The sequence below is a fragment of the Trachurus japonicus genome, chromosome 9, assembly GCF_045865225.1.
Source record: "Trachurus japonicus isolate A0001 chromosome 9, Traja_1.0".
Classification (NCBI taxonomy): domain Eukaryota; kingdom Metazoa; phylum Chordata; class Actinopteri; order Carangiformes; family Carangidae; genus Trachurus; species Trachurus japonicus.
Genome location: NC_140915.1, coordinates 28,943,288 through 28,958,641, shown reverse-complemented (window position 1 = coordinate 28,958,641; position 15,354 = coordinate 28,943,288). Strand labels below are relative to the sequence as shown.

At 43.3% G+C, this 15,354-nt stretch overlaps 1 protein-coding gene across 2 annotated transcripts in view; it reads left to right on the top strand.

Annotated features, from left to right (window-relative positions):
- bmp1a (bone morphogenetic protein 1a) overlaps nucleotides 1–14,781 on the top strand; it is a 30,358-nt gene extending 15,577 nt beyond the window's left edge. The window contains exons 7-20 of one of the 2 annotated variants that reach the window (XM_085787178.1): nucleotides 3,619–3,743; nucleotides 5,392–5,507; nucleotides 6,249–6,351; nucleotides 6,672–6,788; nucleotides 7,165–7,310; nucleotides 7,407–7,602; nucleotides 7,839–7,964; nucleotides 9,051–9,211; nucleotides 9,402–9,582; nucleotides 9,699–9,824; nucleotides 10,421–10,548; nucleotides 11,027–11,240; nucleotides 11,638–11,888; nucleotides 13,307–14,781. In XM_085787178.1, the coding sequence (XP_085643304.1) occupies nucleotides 3,619–3,743; nucleotides 5,392–5,507; nucleotides 6,249–6,351; nucleotides 6,672–6,788; nucleotides 7,165–7,310; nucleotides 7,407–7,602; nucleotides 7,839–7,964; nucleotides 9,051–9,211; nucleotides 9,402–9,582; nucleotides 9,699–9,824; nucleotides 10,421–10,548; nucleotides 11,027–11,240; nucleotides 11,638–11,888; nucleotides 13,307–13,441 (2,125 nt within the window). In that variant the 3' untranslated portion in view covers nucleotides 13,442–14,781. Of the gene's footprint in view, nucleotides 1–3,618; nucleotides 3,744–5,391; nucleotides 5,508–6,248; nucleotides 6,352–6,671; nucleotides 6,789–7,164; nucleotides 7,311–7,406; nucleotides 7,603–7,838; nucleotides 7,965–9,050; nucleotides 9,245–9,401; nucleotides 9,583–9,698; nucleotides 9,825–10,420; nucleotides 10,549–11,026; nucleotides 11,241–11,637; nucleotides 11,889–13,306 lie in introns of both variants that reach the window. The other variant, XM_085787177.1, reaches the window with a different exon arrangement.
- Nucleotides 14,782–15,354: the final 573 nt, after the last annotated feature.

Sequence of the window (15,354 nt, the reverse complement as noted above, 5' to 3'; positions counted from 1 at the left end):
AGAATAATTTCCAAGGTGTTTCCATAGGTGTTACTATAGAAGTCTTTCCACTAAATGTTTTCTGTACTCGGGGCATAAAAGCCTTAATAATCCCCTACATATGCTTAGAAATGTTCCCCTTAAAGGAAAGTTTTGCTTACCTGCTAATGCTTCCCAGCCTCAGTAAAAAAAGTACCACAGTACTATTAATATGTTTATGAGCATTAATAGCCAAACTTTGGAGGCCTGACTGAAAACAACTTTGGTGTTGAAATTGTAGGAGAAACTGGAAACATGTTGTAGAGATAAACTTCTGTTTGTAATAGAGATTTGTCGCGGGTTGACCTCATTTGTTTCTTCCTGTTGTTTGCCAGAGGAAACCCTCCCAGATGTGCTGACATTCAGCGCAACATCATCCAGGGATATTACAGCAACAGTGTGACAACCTAACTAGAAAAAGGCCAAATAAACACTGATCAGTCCCTTACTCTAGTCCTCTTAGGCTGTGGTTAATATGAAGTGCTGTTTATCAGCTGTGTAAAACTGGCAAAGCCAAAATAGGTCTCTTGGGAGGAGTTGACTCAGATTCAGCTTCTGAGTCATCTTTGTAATCACAAAAGCATCACTACACTCATTGCAAAGTGGCTTCTTGACAATCTGTCCATATATGTTATATTATTTATAAGCTGCCACAACCAAGCTTTACATTAAGTTGTGTAAATGTTATGGTTACATCCCCCTGCTGTGTACAGGACAGGACTTCAGTTTTGGGTTTGAATACTGCAAGTTTGACTCTTGTCTCTATTGCATAGATAAACAATAAGGAGGAACCTTTGGGACAGCTGCAGGAACAGCGTCTTGAAATATGCTGCGTTATACCTACAGCAGGAATAGTTTTGTCGGCCCTCAGCAATTCAGAGTGGATGTAATGTGATCTAACTGCACACGTAATTCAAAGCAAAAAAACAAGTGATCCCAGACTATGATCATCACTACTTCTTTATATGAGAACCAGCTGTTGGCTGTCCTTTTGTTCTTACTTAGCCTCCGATGTCAGCTGTATATGGATTTTTTTCCCCCACCTTCACCAGCTCTCCCATATGCTGTTACTCTCTCAGTGTATGGGCCTCTTCACAAATCAACTGCCATGCGGCAAACAGATTCTGGGAAGCAGAGAGGGAATCTTTGTCTAAACGGAGGCTGTGGCTGGGTGTAGGCCAACGTACAGAAATGCCTGTCTGGATGCATCCAAACTTTAGGTCAAGAATGCACTGACAGAATAGAGCTGAAAACAGGGTGTTTATTTGTAGAATTTGATTTTGTTTGGTTCTAGTGTTGAATACTGTACAAAGGAAAACAGCAACATGAGGGAACAGAGAGGCACAGATAACATCTGGTATGAAATAGAACAAGAAACTTCTTTTACCGTCATAGAAACAACAACCTTTCCTTTCAGGTTACAGGATCTTAAGATCGCAACTGATTTTGTTTGCTTTTTTTTAAGTTGTCGGATGAATGCTGCATTTAGCTATCATTCTGACGTCTTGATTTAGACACAAGCTCATGATCTCGTAAATTTGTGGTATGTAGTGCACGGTTGCAGCACAATGGAGCAGCCAAAGTATGTTTATGTCGGGTAATCTGCCCGGCTCTGTTTTTGCTCTTATTCTGCTGCTGTCTTAATTCGTGGAGCTGTGTTGATCGATAGGACTGTTTAGACATGAGAGAGAAATTGCTGCCACTGCTGGGGAATGTTTCACAGATTTGTATTAGTGGACGGGGGCTCCTGTTAGCTTTTCACAAGTCATTCCAAGCACTTTTTCTTGAGATCTGATTGGCTGTGTCCCTCTGTGTTACCCCATTATTAGTGTGTTTGCTCGGTGTTTTACAGTAAATCACCGTGGGAAGCCAGGGCCTTTGGTGCGGGTGTTGTTTGGAAGATTTCATGGCTTGTCTTGATGTTTTGCTGTGTCTCCTGGGGACAAACAGGGCTGATCCCCCATGCTTTTTGTCTGGGGTGTGTTATCCAACCCACAACTCAGCTTGCCCCCCTCCTTTACGCCAGAGATATTTTTCAAGACCGGTGCATGGAGCTGTGCCAACTCAAATAGAGACCTGCCAGTGTGCCCTTTGTCTGGTCTGACACCGACTGGAGTGGCGTTTTTCACGGCAGCCAGCATACGGGCTCCTGGAAGCTCAGAGACAGACAGGCAGGCAGAGTCTAAACTGTTAGCTCAGTTTGCTCTGTTTGCACATGCCTGGCGTTGATAGGCATGTCACCATGGGAACAGAAAGGGAGCCAGGCCGTTGCTCGCCAGTACTTAGAGAAAAATGGAGATGATAAACTAGCAAAGTGTTAAGTGAAGCAGCAGTGTGGAGAGAGTATTACTGGGCAAACTGTTGTGTTGTGCCTTTTTTTTTTTAAAAACTGTGTCGATGCTTACCTGATTGTTTTTTTGTCTTTGGACTTTGAAGTCAAACAAGACATGTGGCTGTTCGTGATCCTACTTTCACAGCTTGTGCAATTTATTTTGAACGCTCTGTGACTCTGCAGAAAGTCTTAAGTTTTGGTCCATCTGTACGGCAGACGCGTGCAAAGAATGATTTCAGTGTTAACCTCAGAAACAGACTGTGTGACCCCGACCTGAAAATGACCGCAGCTGACCATGTGTTGAATTTCAGTCAGAGAAAAGTCAACTTAGAGGGATCAAAGTATAAAAATGAATGACTTTTTAACAACGGAAACCATGAATACCTTCGCAACCTTCACATACTCATGCTGCTCTATCACTAGATGTTGTGTTGTGGAAATGGCAAATGACTTACCATTGACAGAGAAAGTAAATTATTTAGTAATGACTGTCCATTTTTTAAATAACGTCACAATTTATATGTAGCTCATTAGAAAAAGATGGATAGGTCGGATGTAACAACGTGTCAACTACATCTCAAATGGTTACTTATTAAGAGAGGCTTTATTCAGAGATAAGAGGTTTGTTAGAGAAGTGGTTTTCATGATCTATTATGTGTAAGAGTACAAGCTTGTGGGTGTTTATCTTAAATGATAATACTCTTGTGTCTACATGGGTGTGCAGACTCATGCTGGGGTTGACAGCAGGTAGAAGGCTTCACGCTGTCTGATTTTAACTGGCGCATTACAAGCAGTCTTGTTAAAAGCATTACCTTGTTTGGTCGGTGGAAATATTTATAAGATGTGTGTGTTTAAAAGAAGTCTCCTGTGTGTGTTATACAGATGTACATTAGTGTTTTATGTTAGTGTTCTGAATCACCACGTCTACATCTTTTTAAATGCTAATCCAAATTGAATGTGAGCCTCCCATGCTCCTCTTGCCTGGCAGTCAAATTTACTGTATTTTCTTTTTTTTTATTGAACCACATTTTGTTTGGCTTAGTCAAGGCTGGCAGTACTCATTTTCATCATGATATTTAGAGGTCTCAATCCATCAGAAACAATTAATAATAATGTTGACAGTGATTGAATTGCACTGATGGACGGTAAGTCACTTAATCCCCGAGCAAACATGTTTTGTGATGTGCATGCATGTTGGACTAGTTGCCGGACTCTGTTCATCTGTGCTTCATGCAACATTAACATCAGTCTCTCTGACTGAATTGCAGAGGCATCTTCCTGGACACCATCCTGCCACGCTACGATGTGAACGGAGTGCGACCACCCATTGGCCAGAGAACCAGACTGAGCAAAGGGGATATCGCACAGGCACGCAAACTCTACAAATGCTCCAGTAAGTCCAAATGACAGATCCTGTCTGCTATGGGTTTTTCCTGTCTATTTTTGCATGTGTGTGCAACATAGCCCTGAGAGAGAGGTCTGCAGCTCCTCCTGCCTTCCCCAGATGCAGCTCACACTGTGCAGAAACAGCCAAGCATCTACTATTGATGTGGTGTGGTTCCTTGACTACAGCGTCCAAGAGTCCCAAGCTGGGTGGAGTGTAAACACTACCCAGGGACAGGAAGTTTGTCATCACTCTTTCCCAGATAGAAGCAAAAGAACAGCTGGTTGGGACAGGACAATGACTAAAATGACTGTTGTGAACCAACATACACCTCTTATCATGTGCAGTGGTAAATGCACAGCTATACACACTAAGGAGAGTTATGTAAGCCTGGCACATTTCAGGAGCCCTCACTTTGTTTATGCTTCCAGAGAGGGGAGGGAGGATTTCATGCTGTCCAAGTAAACAGAATTTATAACATTAACAGATGTACATTGAGTGCAGCCTTCTGCTGAATAGATTTGATGTCAGACAGTTAATTGTAGGTCAGGCCAGGATAGCTGAGCTGTCAGCCTCACATTAAAGCGCAATGAATAAACATGGAGATGGATCACCAGGGATGGACCAGCCAGTGTGGTTTTAGAGTAGAGCTGGAAGTTTTAACCTTAAATGGATCTATATGTGTCTGTGAAAACGATCTGTCTCAATCTTCGCGGCAGTCTCCGTCTCGTGCCGAAGACTGGATGATGTGGCGCACATTGTGGGGGATGAGGTAGTGAGTCTCCACGTGTTCTTGGAAAAAGAAATCCTTAAAGAGCCACGGATCTTCCATTCATGCAGCATTCCTGGGAGTGTTTGTCACACTTGTGTGTGCCTGAGTGCTTGTTAATGGGTTAGTATTGGCAGAGCCTTTGCCAAGCATTATTACACACAACTCGTAGCTCAGGGCTTCTCGTTTTTTATTGCTTACACACCATCCTCGAGGGGAGCAATGAACGCAAACAGTTGGGGGAGATGTTTTCCTTACTCTTGCTAAATGCAGCCCAAGGTAAAGATAACACAGAGGTAATAATGAATGCATGCACAGTTCCCACGATGAATCTCTATCATTTCCTCTCGGTCTTGTCTTAATTAAACTTATCTCTCCCCCACTTGGCAGGAGCCTCCCTCAGATGTTCCGTGTGGCTGTATATTGTGTTTGGACTCAAGTCGTCGCACACTTGCACACTTTTGCCAGTCAAACTGAGGGTGGCTCTGTGCTGGCAACACGTACATAATGCATCACATCCTCCAGAGGGCTGTTTTATTTATAGTGGGCCAGGTTTATTTTCAGAGGATGCTCGGAGAAAGTGTCTCACACTCTCTATTCCTTTGTGTGATCATCATCTGGAGTAGGTGGGGGAGGGGAGGGGAGGGGAGGGGTGAGTCGCAGGGCTGTGGGTGAATATCATCAGCAGATGTGCCCTGGAACATGAAAGAGCTGCCCTTTACTTCACATTCAGTGTTATAAGTCCAGAATCAAGTTTTTGTCTCAGCAGTGGATCTCTGGTATTTGATTTCAGAGCTGATGTTTATATATCTGTATAGAGACTAATTAGTGTAGCCTCATGGTTCACCCCTCACATGCAGGTTTGTGTTTGTTTGTTTCTGTTCACAGGATGTGGGGACAGTCTGCAGGACAGCAGTGGGAACTTTTCCTCTCCTGGCTTCCCCAATGGATACTCAGCCTACATGCACTGCATCTGGAGAATATCAGTCACACCAGGAGAAAAGGTATGAGCTTATGGAAAGTGCCAGATCGATTTTGAGACGACCCAAAACAAACACTCGTGACTGCATACTGATGTATCTCTGGTGACTCTGGCCCTGTTCAGATCTGGCGTTCATATGCATCTTCAGGTCTGCACAAGTGGTCAGCTCTAACTATTGTCTCTATTGTTCTTGCTGGGCATTTGAATGTGTCTTTACATGAGCCTCTGAGTGCTTGTTTGTCATCAGATCTCACTCTCCTGCACACAAATAAAATGCATACAAACATTGTTGTTATTATATGACGACTACAGATGTGTCGGAGAGAGCAGGGCAAAGAGGAGTTGAGCAAAACAATGTATCGCTCACAGCTCCAAAAGGAAATAAGGTTTTAACCAGAACAGTTTTAGGGTCCTTATAAAACTGTGTAGGGACTAATAAGTGGCAGAAGATGTCAATAGAGTAGTTGGTCCCTCATTATGGCCGAGGACACATTTGCATTCACACTGCTAAAAGTATGTGGACACATGTGGCCCAGACCCTCTCCAAATATAGGCTGAGTGATCTGATCTGAAATGTGCTCTCAATGCGTCTTGGATGCGTTCAGCCCTGAACATAGAGCTGTCCACTTGTGATTAGATCGCCTAAGACAGATGTCAGTGCCAGGACAGGGCACGGCCTCTGTCACTTCCTATTTGTCTGAGCATGAACAGTGTGCGACTTTTGACCCATACTTTGTCAATAATCATCCTCTTTGTTTTTAAGATCATTCTGAACTTCACCTCCATGGATCTGTACAGGAGTCACCTGTGTTGGTATGACCATGTGGAGATCCGAGATGGATACTGGAGGAAGGCACCACTCAAAGGTAAATTATAACTGAACAGGACAGCGGGAATTATTAATTTCATTGTATATTTATACTCACAAAAGAAAATGAATGATTTATAAAATAATAGTTTATTGGTGAATTTGTTTCTGGACAAATTTAGAGCAGTACTTTAGTTTCAGCTAGTCAGACCCAGGACATTCAGTATATGGATTTGCCAAAGGTTAAATGATAAAATAAAGAAGCTAACTGTAAGTTAAGCTCCTTTTCATACTTTCTCTCATTTTTCTCTCTCTTATCTTCACTGTAATTGATCAAATCTTGGTCTGTGTGTGTGTGTGCCTCCACCTATGACCCAGGTCGTTTCTGTGGTGACAAGCTGCCTGAGCCAATCATCTCTACCGACAGCCGTCTGTGGATTGAGTTCCGCAGCAGCAGTAACTGGGTGGGAAAAGGTTTCTCCGCTGTTTATGAGGGTAAGCACCCATTCCATGACCTTGCTGCTCTCCATCCCAGCACTGAACGCATGGCCAGTCACACATCCAACAATGTGCCTAGGAGCTGCATTAATATCCACAGTTTTTTGGCTCCCCTACTGCTGATGTGTCAGGCACTTTACACTGCATTAATCAGATTTTGGCCGGTCTTCACATTCAGCTCCATTGTTTCCAGACCATGCAAAAAGATGATGTGTGTTTGTGTGTGTGGGAGCGGGTGGTGGAGGCATTTCAGTTAATCCACATTGCGTAAATCAGAACAGTGAGTTTTCTTTTTTTTGCAGAGGCATGCACCGATTATATTGCTATCAAGGGAGCTCAGTGTTGTTTTTATTGTTTTTACTGTCACATGCAGCCATCTGTGGTGGGGAGGTGAAGAAGGACAACGGCCAGATCCAGTCTCCCAACTATCCTGATGATTACAGGCCCAACAAAGTGTGCGTCTGGAAGATTTCTGTGGCTCAGGGCTATCACGTAGGCCTTACCTTCCAGTCTTTTGAGGTAAGGCCCAGTACTCAATTTTCTAATAAATCAAATAAAAATTTATTTTTTTGTATTTTTTGTAAAATTAACCTCAAACTCTCTACCTTGCCTCAGATTGAGAGACACGATAGTTGTGCCTATGACTACTTGGAGGTGCGAGATGGGAACTCTGAAAACAGCCCTCTGCTGGGCCGCTTCTGTGGCTACGACAAGCCAGATGACATCAAAACCAGCTCCAACCACCTGTGGATGAAATTTGTTTCAGATGGCTCTGTCAACAAGGCCGGCTTTGCTGCCAACTTCTTCAAAGGTTAGGGGTTAGGGGTTGTAAACTCTTTGGAGAGAAGGCTCCAGTAATCGCTCCACCTGTCATGATGGTTAAAGTGGTCCAGCAGTTCATCCCAGATATTTTTCCTCCGATTGCACCTTTGGATTCCCTGCGACCCTCTTTGCTTTTCTCTGCTGTTGTTCGGGGGGGTTTCTCTTGTAAGCCACTGGGCCAGGGGGGCCAGCTAACAGGGTCCCAACATATCTTTGTGTTTTCAGAGATGGATGAGTGCTCCAAGCCGGACAACGGTCGCTGTGAGCAACGCTGTGTCAACACACTAGGCAGCTACAAGTGTGCCTGTGACCCAGGCTATGAGCTGGCTGCTGACAAGCGCAGCTGTGAGGGTAAGTACAGGGAGAAAAGTTACCGGCCCTCCTCACCATGTAATTTACATGCTAAAGCCCTTAACACGGTTAGCCACCCAAATACAATAAGTACAGTCATTCCTAAAAGCCAGAAAAGGATACTGTAATGCTTATGCTGGCAGGGCACTGTCTTTGAAAGATTTGAGTCACAACAATGTAAGTATTTTTATCTCAAATTATATGTTGTTGTTGTTTAAGATCCAACTACAAGCTGTACAATATCAGGTTGACCGTGTCACCGCTGTGCGCCCTAGAGGAAGTCAGCTATCACTACAGCCCTCTCAATACGAAACTTTTGCTGTAGATTTGTTAGCTGCTGTAGAAACCAAAGAACTGTAAAAGTGAAAGACAAGCAGGTCACATTGAAATAATGCAAGCTCTATCAGATAAGATTGGAAAAGAAAGGCTTTCGACAAATTTGACGGTAAAGGCTCTTACATAAATAATCCTGTAGGTACTTAAACAGGATGCATCTGTGTAAGATTCTCACCACCGACATAATCAGCTCTACTCCCACACAACAGTGTAACTGTAAAGAAAGTAAAGATATAGCACATTAAAACAACAAAGATTGTTGTATTGTTTTTTGTTCATTAGAGCTGCATTTACTTTCCTCTTTTTTTGTGAGATGACTAACCACCCAGTGCCTCACATCTGTATTGTTAAATATTGTAACGTTTACCACTGCAATGTGCACATCTGATGATTGAACAGTTTTTAGTAGCTGCAGGGATCAACACTGCACATTCATTTTAGCATAGTCAGGTGAGGGAATGGGTACCACCAGTTGTTCAAACATGTTGTGAGTTGCGTAACTGATAGAAAGCATGCCATAGCCCTCTTAGGCAGGTCGGCAGTAATCAGGCTTATTCAGGACACAGAAAGGGTATTTCAGAGAGCTCCCATTTCAGCTGTATGGTTTGCCACATAACATTTGGATCTTGTTGAAACATGTGGTGATTTATTTATATATTTATAACAATTTATATCCTCTCTGCACATTTGCATCTGTATCAAGCTAACTATTTGTCCTTGTCTCTTGCCATATTGTGTTTCCCTGTGCAGCTGCCTGCGGAGGCTTCATCACCAAGCTGAATGGGTCAATCACCAGCCCGGGTTGGCCCAGAGAGTACCCGCCAAACAAGAACTGCATCTGGCAGCTGGTCGCCCCCACGCAGTACCGCATCACTCTGCTCTTTGACGTCTTTGAGACTGAGGGCAATGACGTGAGCATTGGGGTTATTATGAATCGGCACGGGGTGGGTTTGTTCTGTGCTCTCTCTCTCTCTCTCTCTCTTCTCTGTCACTGCACCACATCTTTCCACTTCCACACCAAACTTCCTCTCTTTTGTGTTTCATAATTTAAACCAAATAAGTTTCACTCAATTTCTTTGCATGTTTTGCTTCTCTGCCCAGGTTTGCAAGTATGACTTTGTGGAGGTGCGCAGCGGGCTTTCAGCAGATTCAAGACTGCATGGGAAGTTCTGTGGGGCGGAGAAACCAGAAGCTATTACCTCTCAGTACAACAACATGCGGATTGAATTCAAATCGGACAACACAGTGTCCAAAAAGGGCTTTAAAGCACAGTTCTTCTCAGGTGAGTCCTCTGAGGTAGAATAAAATCCCAATATCTCAATTTGTTTCCACTCGGTCACTGAACTATAAGCCTCTCAAAGGGAACAGTCACCAAAGTTGTGTCCTTTTTCTCTGCAGACAAAGACGAGTGCTCTAAGGAGAATGGTGGCTGTCAACATGAGTGTGTCAACACCTTTGGGAGCTACAGCTGTCAGTGCAGGAGTGGCTTTGTGCTGCATGAGAACAAACACGACTGTAAAGAAGGTATTTCACCTCAAATGTTTGTCTCCTTGATGATGATGGCGTAATTATGTCTGTTCTTGACTTAAAGCCCCTGTACGGAGCTTTTAACTGGATACGCAAAAGTCTCTGGTTTCTGCTGATGTGTCTCTGTTACCTACAACAGCAAATGAGCCCATCAGTGTGAAGATACGCTATTTCTAAGTAGTCTAATTCTATACCTCTGGAAGGCGTGGTCGGGACCACTGACGAAACGATACATTAGATAGATAAATAGATACATTACACTGCTAAAAAAAAAAAAAAAAAAAAAAATCAAGTCCCGTCTTCTTTCCGACATTTCCAAAACAAATCTACACGCGCCGGCCAGAAAAACGTCTTCATGACAGTAGGAAATGCAGTCTTCATTCCGCTGCTTTCGTCCACAGGGGCCGCCAAAATCAACACTAAATGAAAAGTCTGTACAGGGGCTTTAATGTTGTGTGATCCGTCCAGCCTTTAACTTGATGTGTTGCCACTGTCACGTGTCAAAAATAGCCTGAGTGCAATCCAAGCGCTCGACTCTTCAGTTTTAGGATGGTACATAGGTCTGTGTTGAATCAGTGATGTCTTTTTTGCAGCTGGCTGCGATCACACTGTGAATAGTGTGAGTGGCATCATCACCAGCCCCAATTGGCCGGATAAATACCCCAGCAAGAAGGCGTGCACCTGGGCACTCACCACCACTCCAGGCCACCGCATAAAAATCGTACGTGCCACGTCCTCCTGCCCTCTGTGTAATTTTGCGTGTCAGTTTTTTTTTATTTTTTTTTATTTGTGCTCATGTTGCTCATTTGAGTAATTGAATTGCTATCAAGGACATCTGTGTTTACAGTGCTGATGTCAGGAACTGTTAAGGGCCTCCTTCCTAACAACGATGTGTGGCTCCCCCTTCTGTTATTATCCACATTTTTGTAATAAACAGTAGATTATTTTAAAGAAAATTAGTGCCAATTTATGATATCAAAACATGTCATGCATTCTTCTGTTTTTAAAGTGCAATGTAAAAATTGGAGGATGTAATTTAGTCAGATATCTCCTGTTAAATTCTAATGTCTCTGTGCACCAAGAGAGTCAAGCTGATGTCATTTCATTAAGAAAGAAAGAAAAAGCCTACTAAAAGAAACCTATGATCTCTAATTAAAAAAAAAAAAAGATTATTCACTCACCGTTTTGTTTTTTCACAGGCCTTCAATGAGCTTGACGTGGAGGCCCACTTGGAGTGTACCTATGACCACATTGAGATTTACGACGGGCGTGATGGAAAAGCGCCAACTCTAGGTCGTTTCTGTGGCACCAAGAAGCCTCAGCCCATCATGTCTAGTGGCAACAAGATGTTCATTCGCTTTTTCTCCGACAATTCTGTTCAGAAGAAAGGCTTCGAGGCCTCCCACACTGCAGGTAACAGTGTAACAATGTAACAGTGCTTCGTTTCTGCTCCTGTTAAATAAAACCAGAATAACAGCTTGAAGAGATTTGAGTAAAATGTCTAAACCCTCCTGTTTTGGGGGGAAACAAGTTAATTTTAAGTCAGTTAATCACGCTAAACCTCATAAACCTTTGCTTGGAATATTGTACTTAGTTGATTTAGTTTTGCGCACAATTCACCACCCTGTCTGAGAATGATTATGACTCATATATAACTACACAGTGCGTTAAAGAATCCTTTGTATATGGATGACTGTAAAACCACAAATGAGCCACAGACCAGCAAGTACAACATCTGGTCCTGTTCCCTCTGAACTCTGCCTCCTGTTTGCAAAAAACGCAACTCAGCTCACAACTTTTCTATCTACAGAATGTGGAGGTCATCTTAAGGCTGAAGTCAAAACCAAGGACCTGTTCTCCCATGCCCAGTTTGGTGACAATAACTACCCCGGAGCCTCCGACTGTGAATGGGTGATCTCAGCAGAGAAGGGCTACGGCGTGGAGCTCATCTTTCAGACCTTTGAAATCGAGGAAGAGGCCGACTGCGGCTACGACTACATGGAGCTCTTTGACGGAGACGACACCAAGTCTCCACGGCTGGGACGTTACTGTGGCTCAGGGGTGAGAATCTTTCTAGAGAAACCAGTATTCTTTTTGACAGCTGCAACTGGCTTGTCACAGCACTTTTTTTTCAATTCTACAGTATAACAGCAGGAGTGTCGAGACAATAGTTTGGGAATTAGTGCTGCTGTTGAGCAACCTTTGCCAGCAGTTTGTAATGGGGTGACTTTGTGAACTGCCCTGGGGCGTTTGATTCCGGTCCATACTCACACTCTAATCGCTTTGTTAAAGTTGACGTGTTTGGGAGTGTTGCTGTGGAGGCAGCTGTAGGTCGACACAAGCCGTCACTCCCTAGACTGTCAGAATCTCTGGCATTGGGTTGTAACTCCAAGTTAATCAGCCAATGCTGAGGCTGCAGCTGAAGTCTGGAACAATGAGAGCAGCAGGGAATAGAAACACAAGTTTCCTCAGGTCAGAGAACAGCTTGATTTCATTTGCACACTTCAGTAATAAGCTCTGGCCTTTTACTCACGCCTGTTCCAATGAATCATTCGCTGGAGGGGACATAACACCCTCAGAACCCTGGGGACCGGCTCCTCAATCAAGTTTCCTTTTATAAAACAGGTCGAAATAAACTGACACAATTCAGTCTGAAGTAGGGTGAAAACTCATTATAGTGCGGGGAGACTTACTTTTAGCCCAAGGGCTTTTCTCAGTTAAATAGTAGACTACGTTTTGCTGGCTCTACAATAAAATTTGCAGGCCACTTTCTCCTTGTGTTTCGAATCCCTTTGCCAATAAACCGAGACGACGTATGGGCTATTGTAGATATATTATTCACGTAATGAATGGCAGCTTTAATCAACAGTCTGGTGTTTTTACACTTGGTTGCACAAGCGTTGGCTGCTTTGACGGTGCAGTGCTTGTCTTTGTCGTAGCCACAGGGCAGCCGCCAGAGTACCTCAACCAACTAATTATTTTTCAGTATGATGTTCTGAATTAATATTCATGTGACACTACTATTCTGACTAACAGCCAGGTCAAGCATTGCATATTTTCTGCGCTCACACACTACAGTTAACTCCTCATTCGTTTCACTGGAGACAGTTTGGCTGACTTGATACTCAAGACAGTAGAAATATGTGAAGCGCCGTGCAGTAGATGGTTTCGTTCAGCGCTCTCTCTGCAGTGGTGCACCTGGCACTAATCATCAGAGTATATTTTATCCCCTCTTCAATAGCAGCCAAAGCCTGAATCAGAATGAAGCTGGAGAGGGCCGGTCCTGGTCACGGACCCTTACGTGGCCCCTGGCTGTTACAAGAGCTAGCTGTCCTTTGTAGTTAGAAACCATTCCTCATGGTCACTGATTTGACTCCGGTTTCAGCATGTGAGAAGTCTTTAGTTTTAATTGAAGTGCAGTCAAAGAACCAGAAAGTGACAGCCACAAATGAATCTGTTGGTTTTGTCCGTCCTGACAGCCTCCAGAGGAGATCTACTCAGCTGGCGACTCCATTGTGATCAAGTTCCGCTCTGACGATACCATCAACAAAAAAGGATTTCACGTCCGCTACACCAGCACCAAGTTCCAGGACACACTGCACTCACGCAAGTGACCAGCGGGGGCCGGAAGGGGCCGTGCAGGGCAAAGGGGCAAACGAAGGGGCCCCCAGGGGAGGCGCCAGCCTGACGCTCGGAAACCTTCGGCCACCAAGATGAATCAGACACGACAGAACAACCGCAAGACCACCAACCGCACCTCAGCTCCTAGGGGCTCTAGCTCCCCCCACAGACTGTGAGGAGTAAAGCCATTCTGCAGTACACCTTGTTTTTACCTTTTTATGGTTAGGATTGGGGTGGGAGGGTGAATGTCCGCTTTAGGTGGACAGTAGGGGAAAAATTATTGACCCAGTCCCCTCCAGATATTTTTTTCATTTGTTTCTTTTTTTTTTAAAAACATGCCTCCTAATGAGAGGCACAAAGGAAAACAGTGGATTCTCAGGACCTGCAGGAAGGCAGGCATCAGCTGGACAGATCCCTGCTTTTGTCGGGCCAGCCCACCACATCCAGGGGAGAGGAGAGGAAGAGGAGGAGGAGTATGGGAAGGTCTCCTGCACTCCTCAATAATTGCTCTTCTCTCCTTATGCTCTCATCCCTTTGGTTCAAGGATTCCAATCCGTAAGAGGATTAGAAAGACTTGACTTGAGATTTTGATACTGTATGTCAGTCAATTGCATGTAATTACAAGGAAAGAAGGAAAATTGTACAGTGACAACACCAGCATTTGTAATTGGCATTGTCCTGGCAATCAGTGGCAAGATTCTCGTTGTTACCATTAACAAGGAAATTAAGGAAGCAGTTATCTTATTAAAGGACTAATACATGAAATGTGGTCCATGTCTTCTGGTTGGTAATTGCTTGCCTGATGACTGGCTATTACTGTACCTCCATTGTATAAAGTAATGTGTATGATCTTTCAAAGGGAACATGTGCTTTTCTCAGCTCGAACCAGTTAGCACTTTACAGTGAATTGTTCCAAAATCATGAGCTTATGAATTTTTGTGAAATGCAATGCCAGTTCACTTATTTTTAAATGCATTTTATCTCTCTTATTCTTCATTGTTTTTTTGTTTTCTGTTTTTTTTAATTGCTCCATTTAGTTCCTCAGGCATACTTGAACATTGTGTGTGCCCTGTAACATGGGGTAATAAAGATATGACTTATGTTTCAGTGTTGATTTACAGATCTGATGTAAAATAATTTCTCTCCAGAGAAAATGCCTTTTCTTGGTACAATGAAGTATTTCTCAAGAACCAAATGAGCCTGGGTATTTATTGTTTAAGTAATTACATACTATATGATGTAAAGGTGGAAAGGTACTGTTGAAATTAGCCCTATAATTGCCTTCTAATGTATAGCCATTGGTCTATGTTGAATATACTATGTTGCTCACTCATTCCTTTTCTCCATTTATTTCTAATCCAATACAATGGGAATAATGTTGTGTGACACTGCAGCAGTCTGACACATCTGTTTGATGTCTGACCTTTGTTCACAATATTAACGGATTACAGTAAACCTGTTTTGTGCCGTTTAAGTTGAACCATGTGCTGCATTGACTAGGAGTAATAGAGCCATGGACTTAAATTGCACACTGGTCTGTGTTTGAGATGTTTGCTGGCACCCATCAAACACTAAGAACAACTACATGAGCTAAATATAAATATCCACCATTCGTCTTATCTGTGATTTACTATTTATAGATGCAGCTTGTGGTTTCAAATTTACAGTAGGAAAGTGTTTCTTTTTCCACCTTGCTACATACTCACTCCCTTGCATGTGACCTTGCTCTCCCTTAATAATTATTCCATCACTACCCTGTTGTGTTTCTTCATAAAAAACACTAGGAGTGTTGTAATACCACTGCGCCGAAAACCGCCAACGTGGCAGAACTAAAAGCGGGGCCCTCACCCTACTTAACCTGACAAAGAGAACTACCAAATACATGGAGATGTAACAACACTGCAGT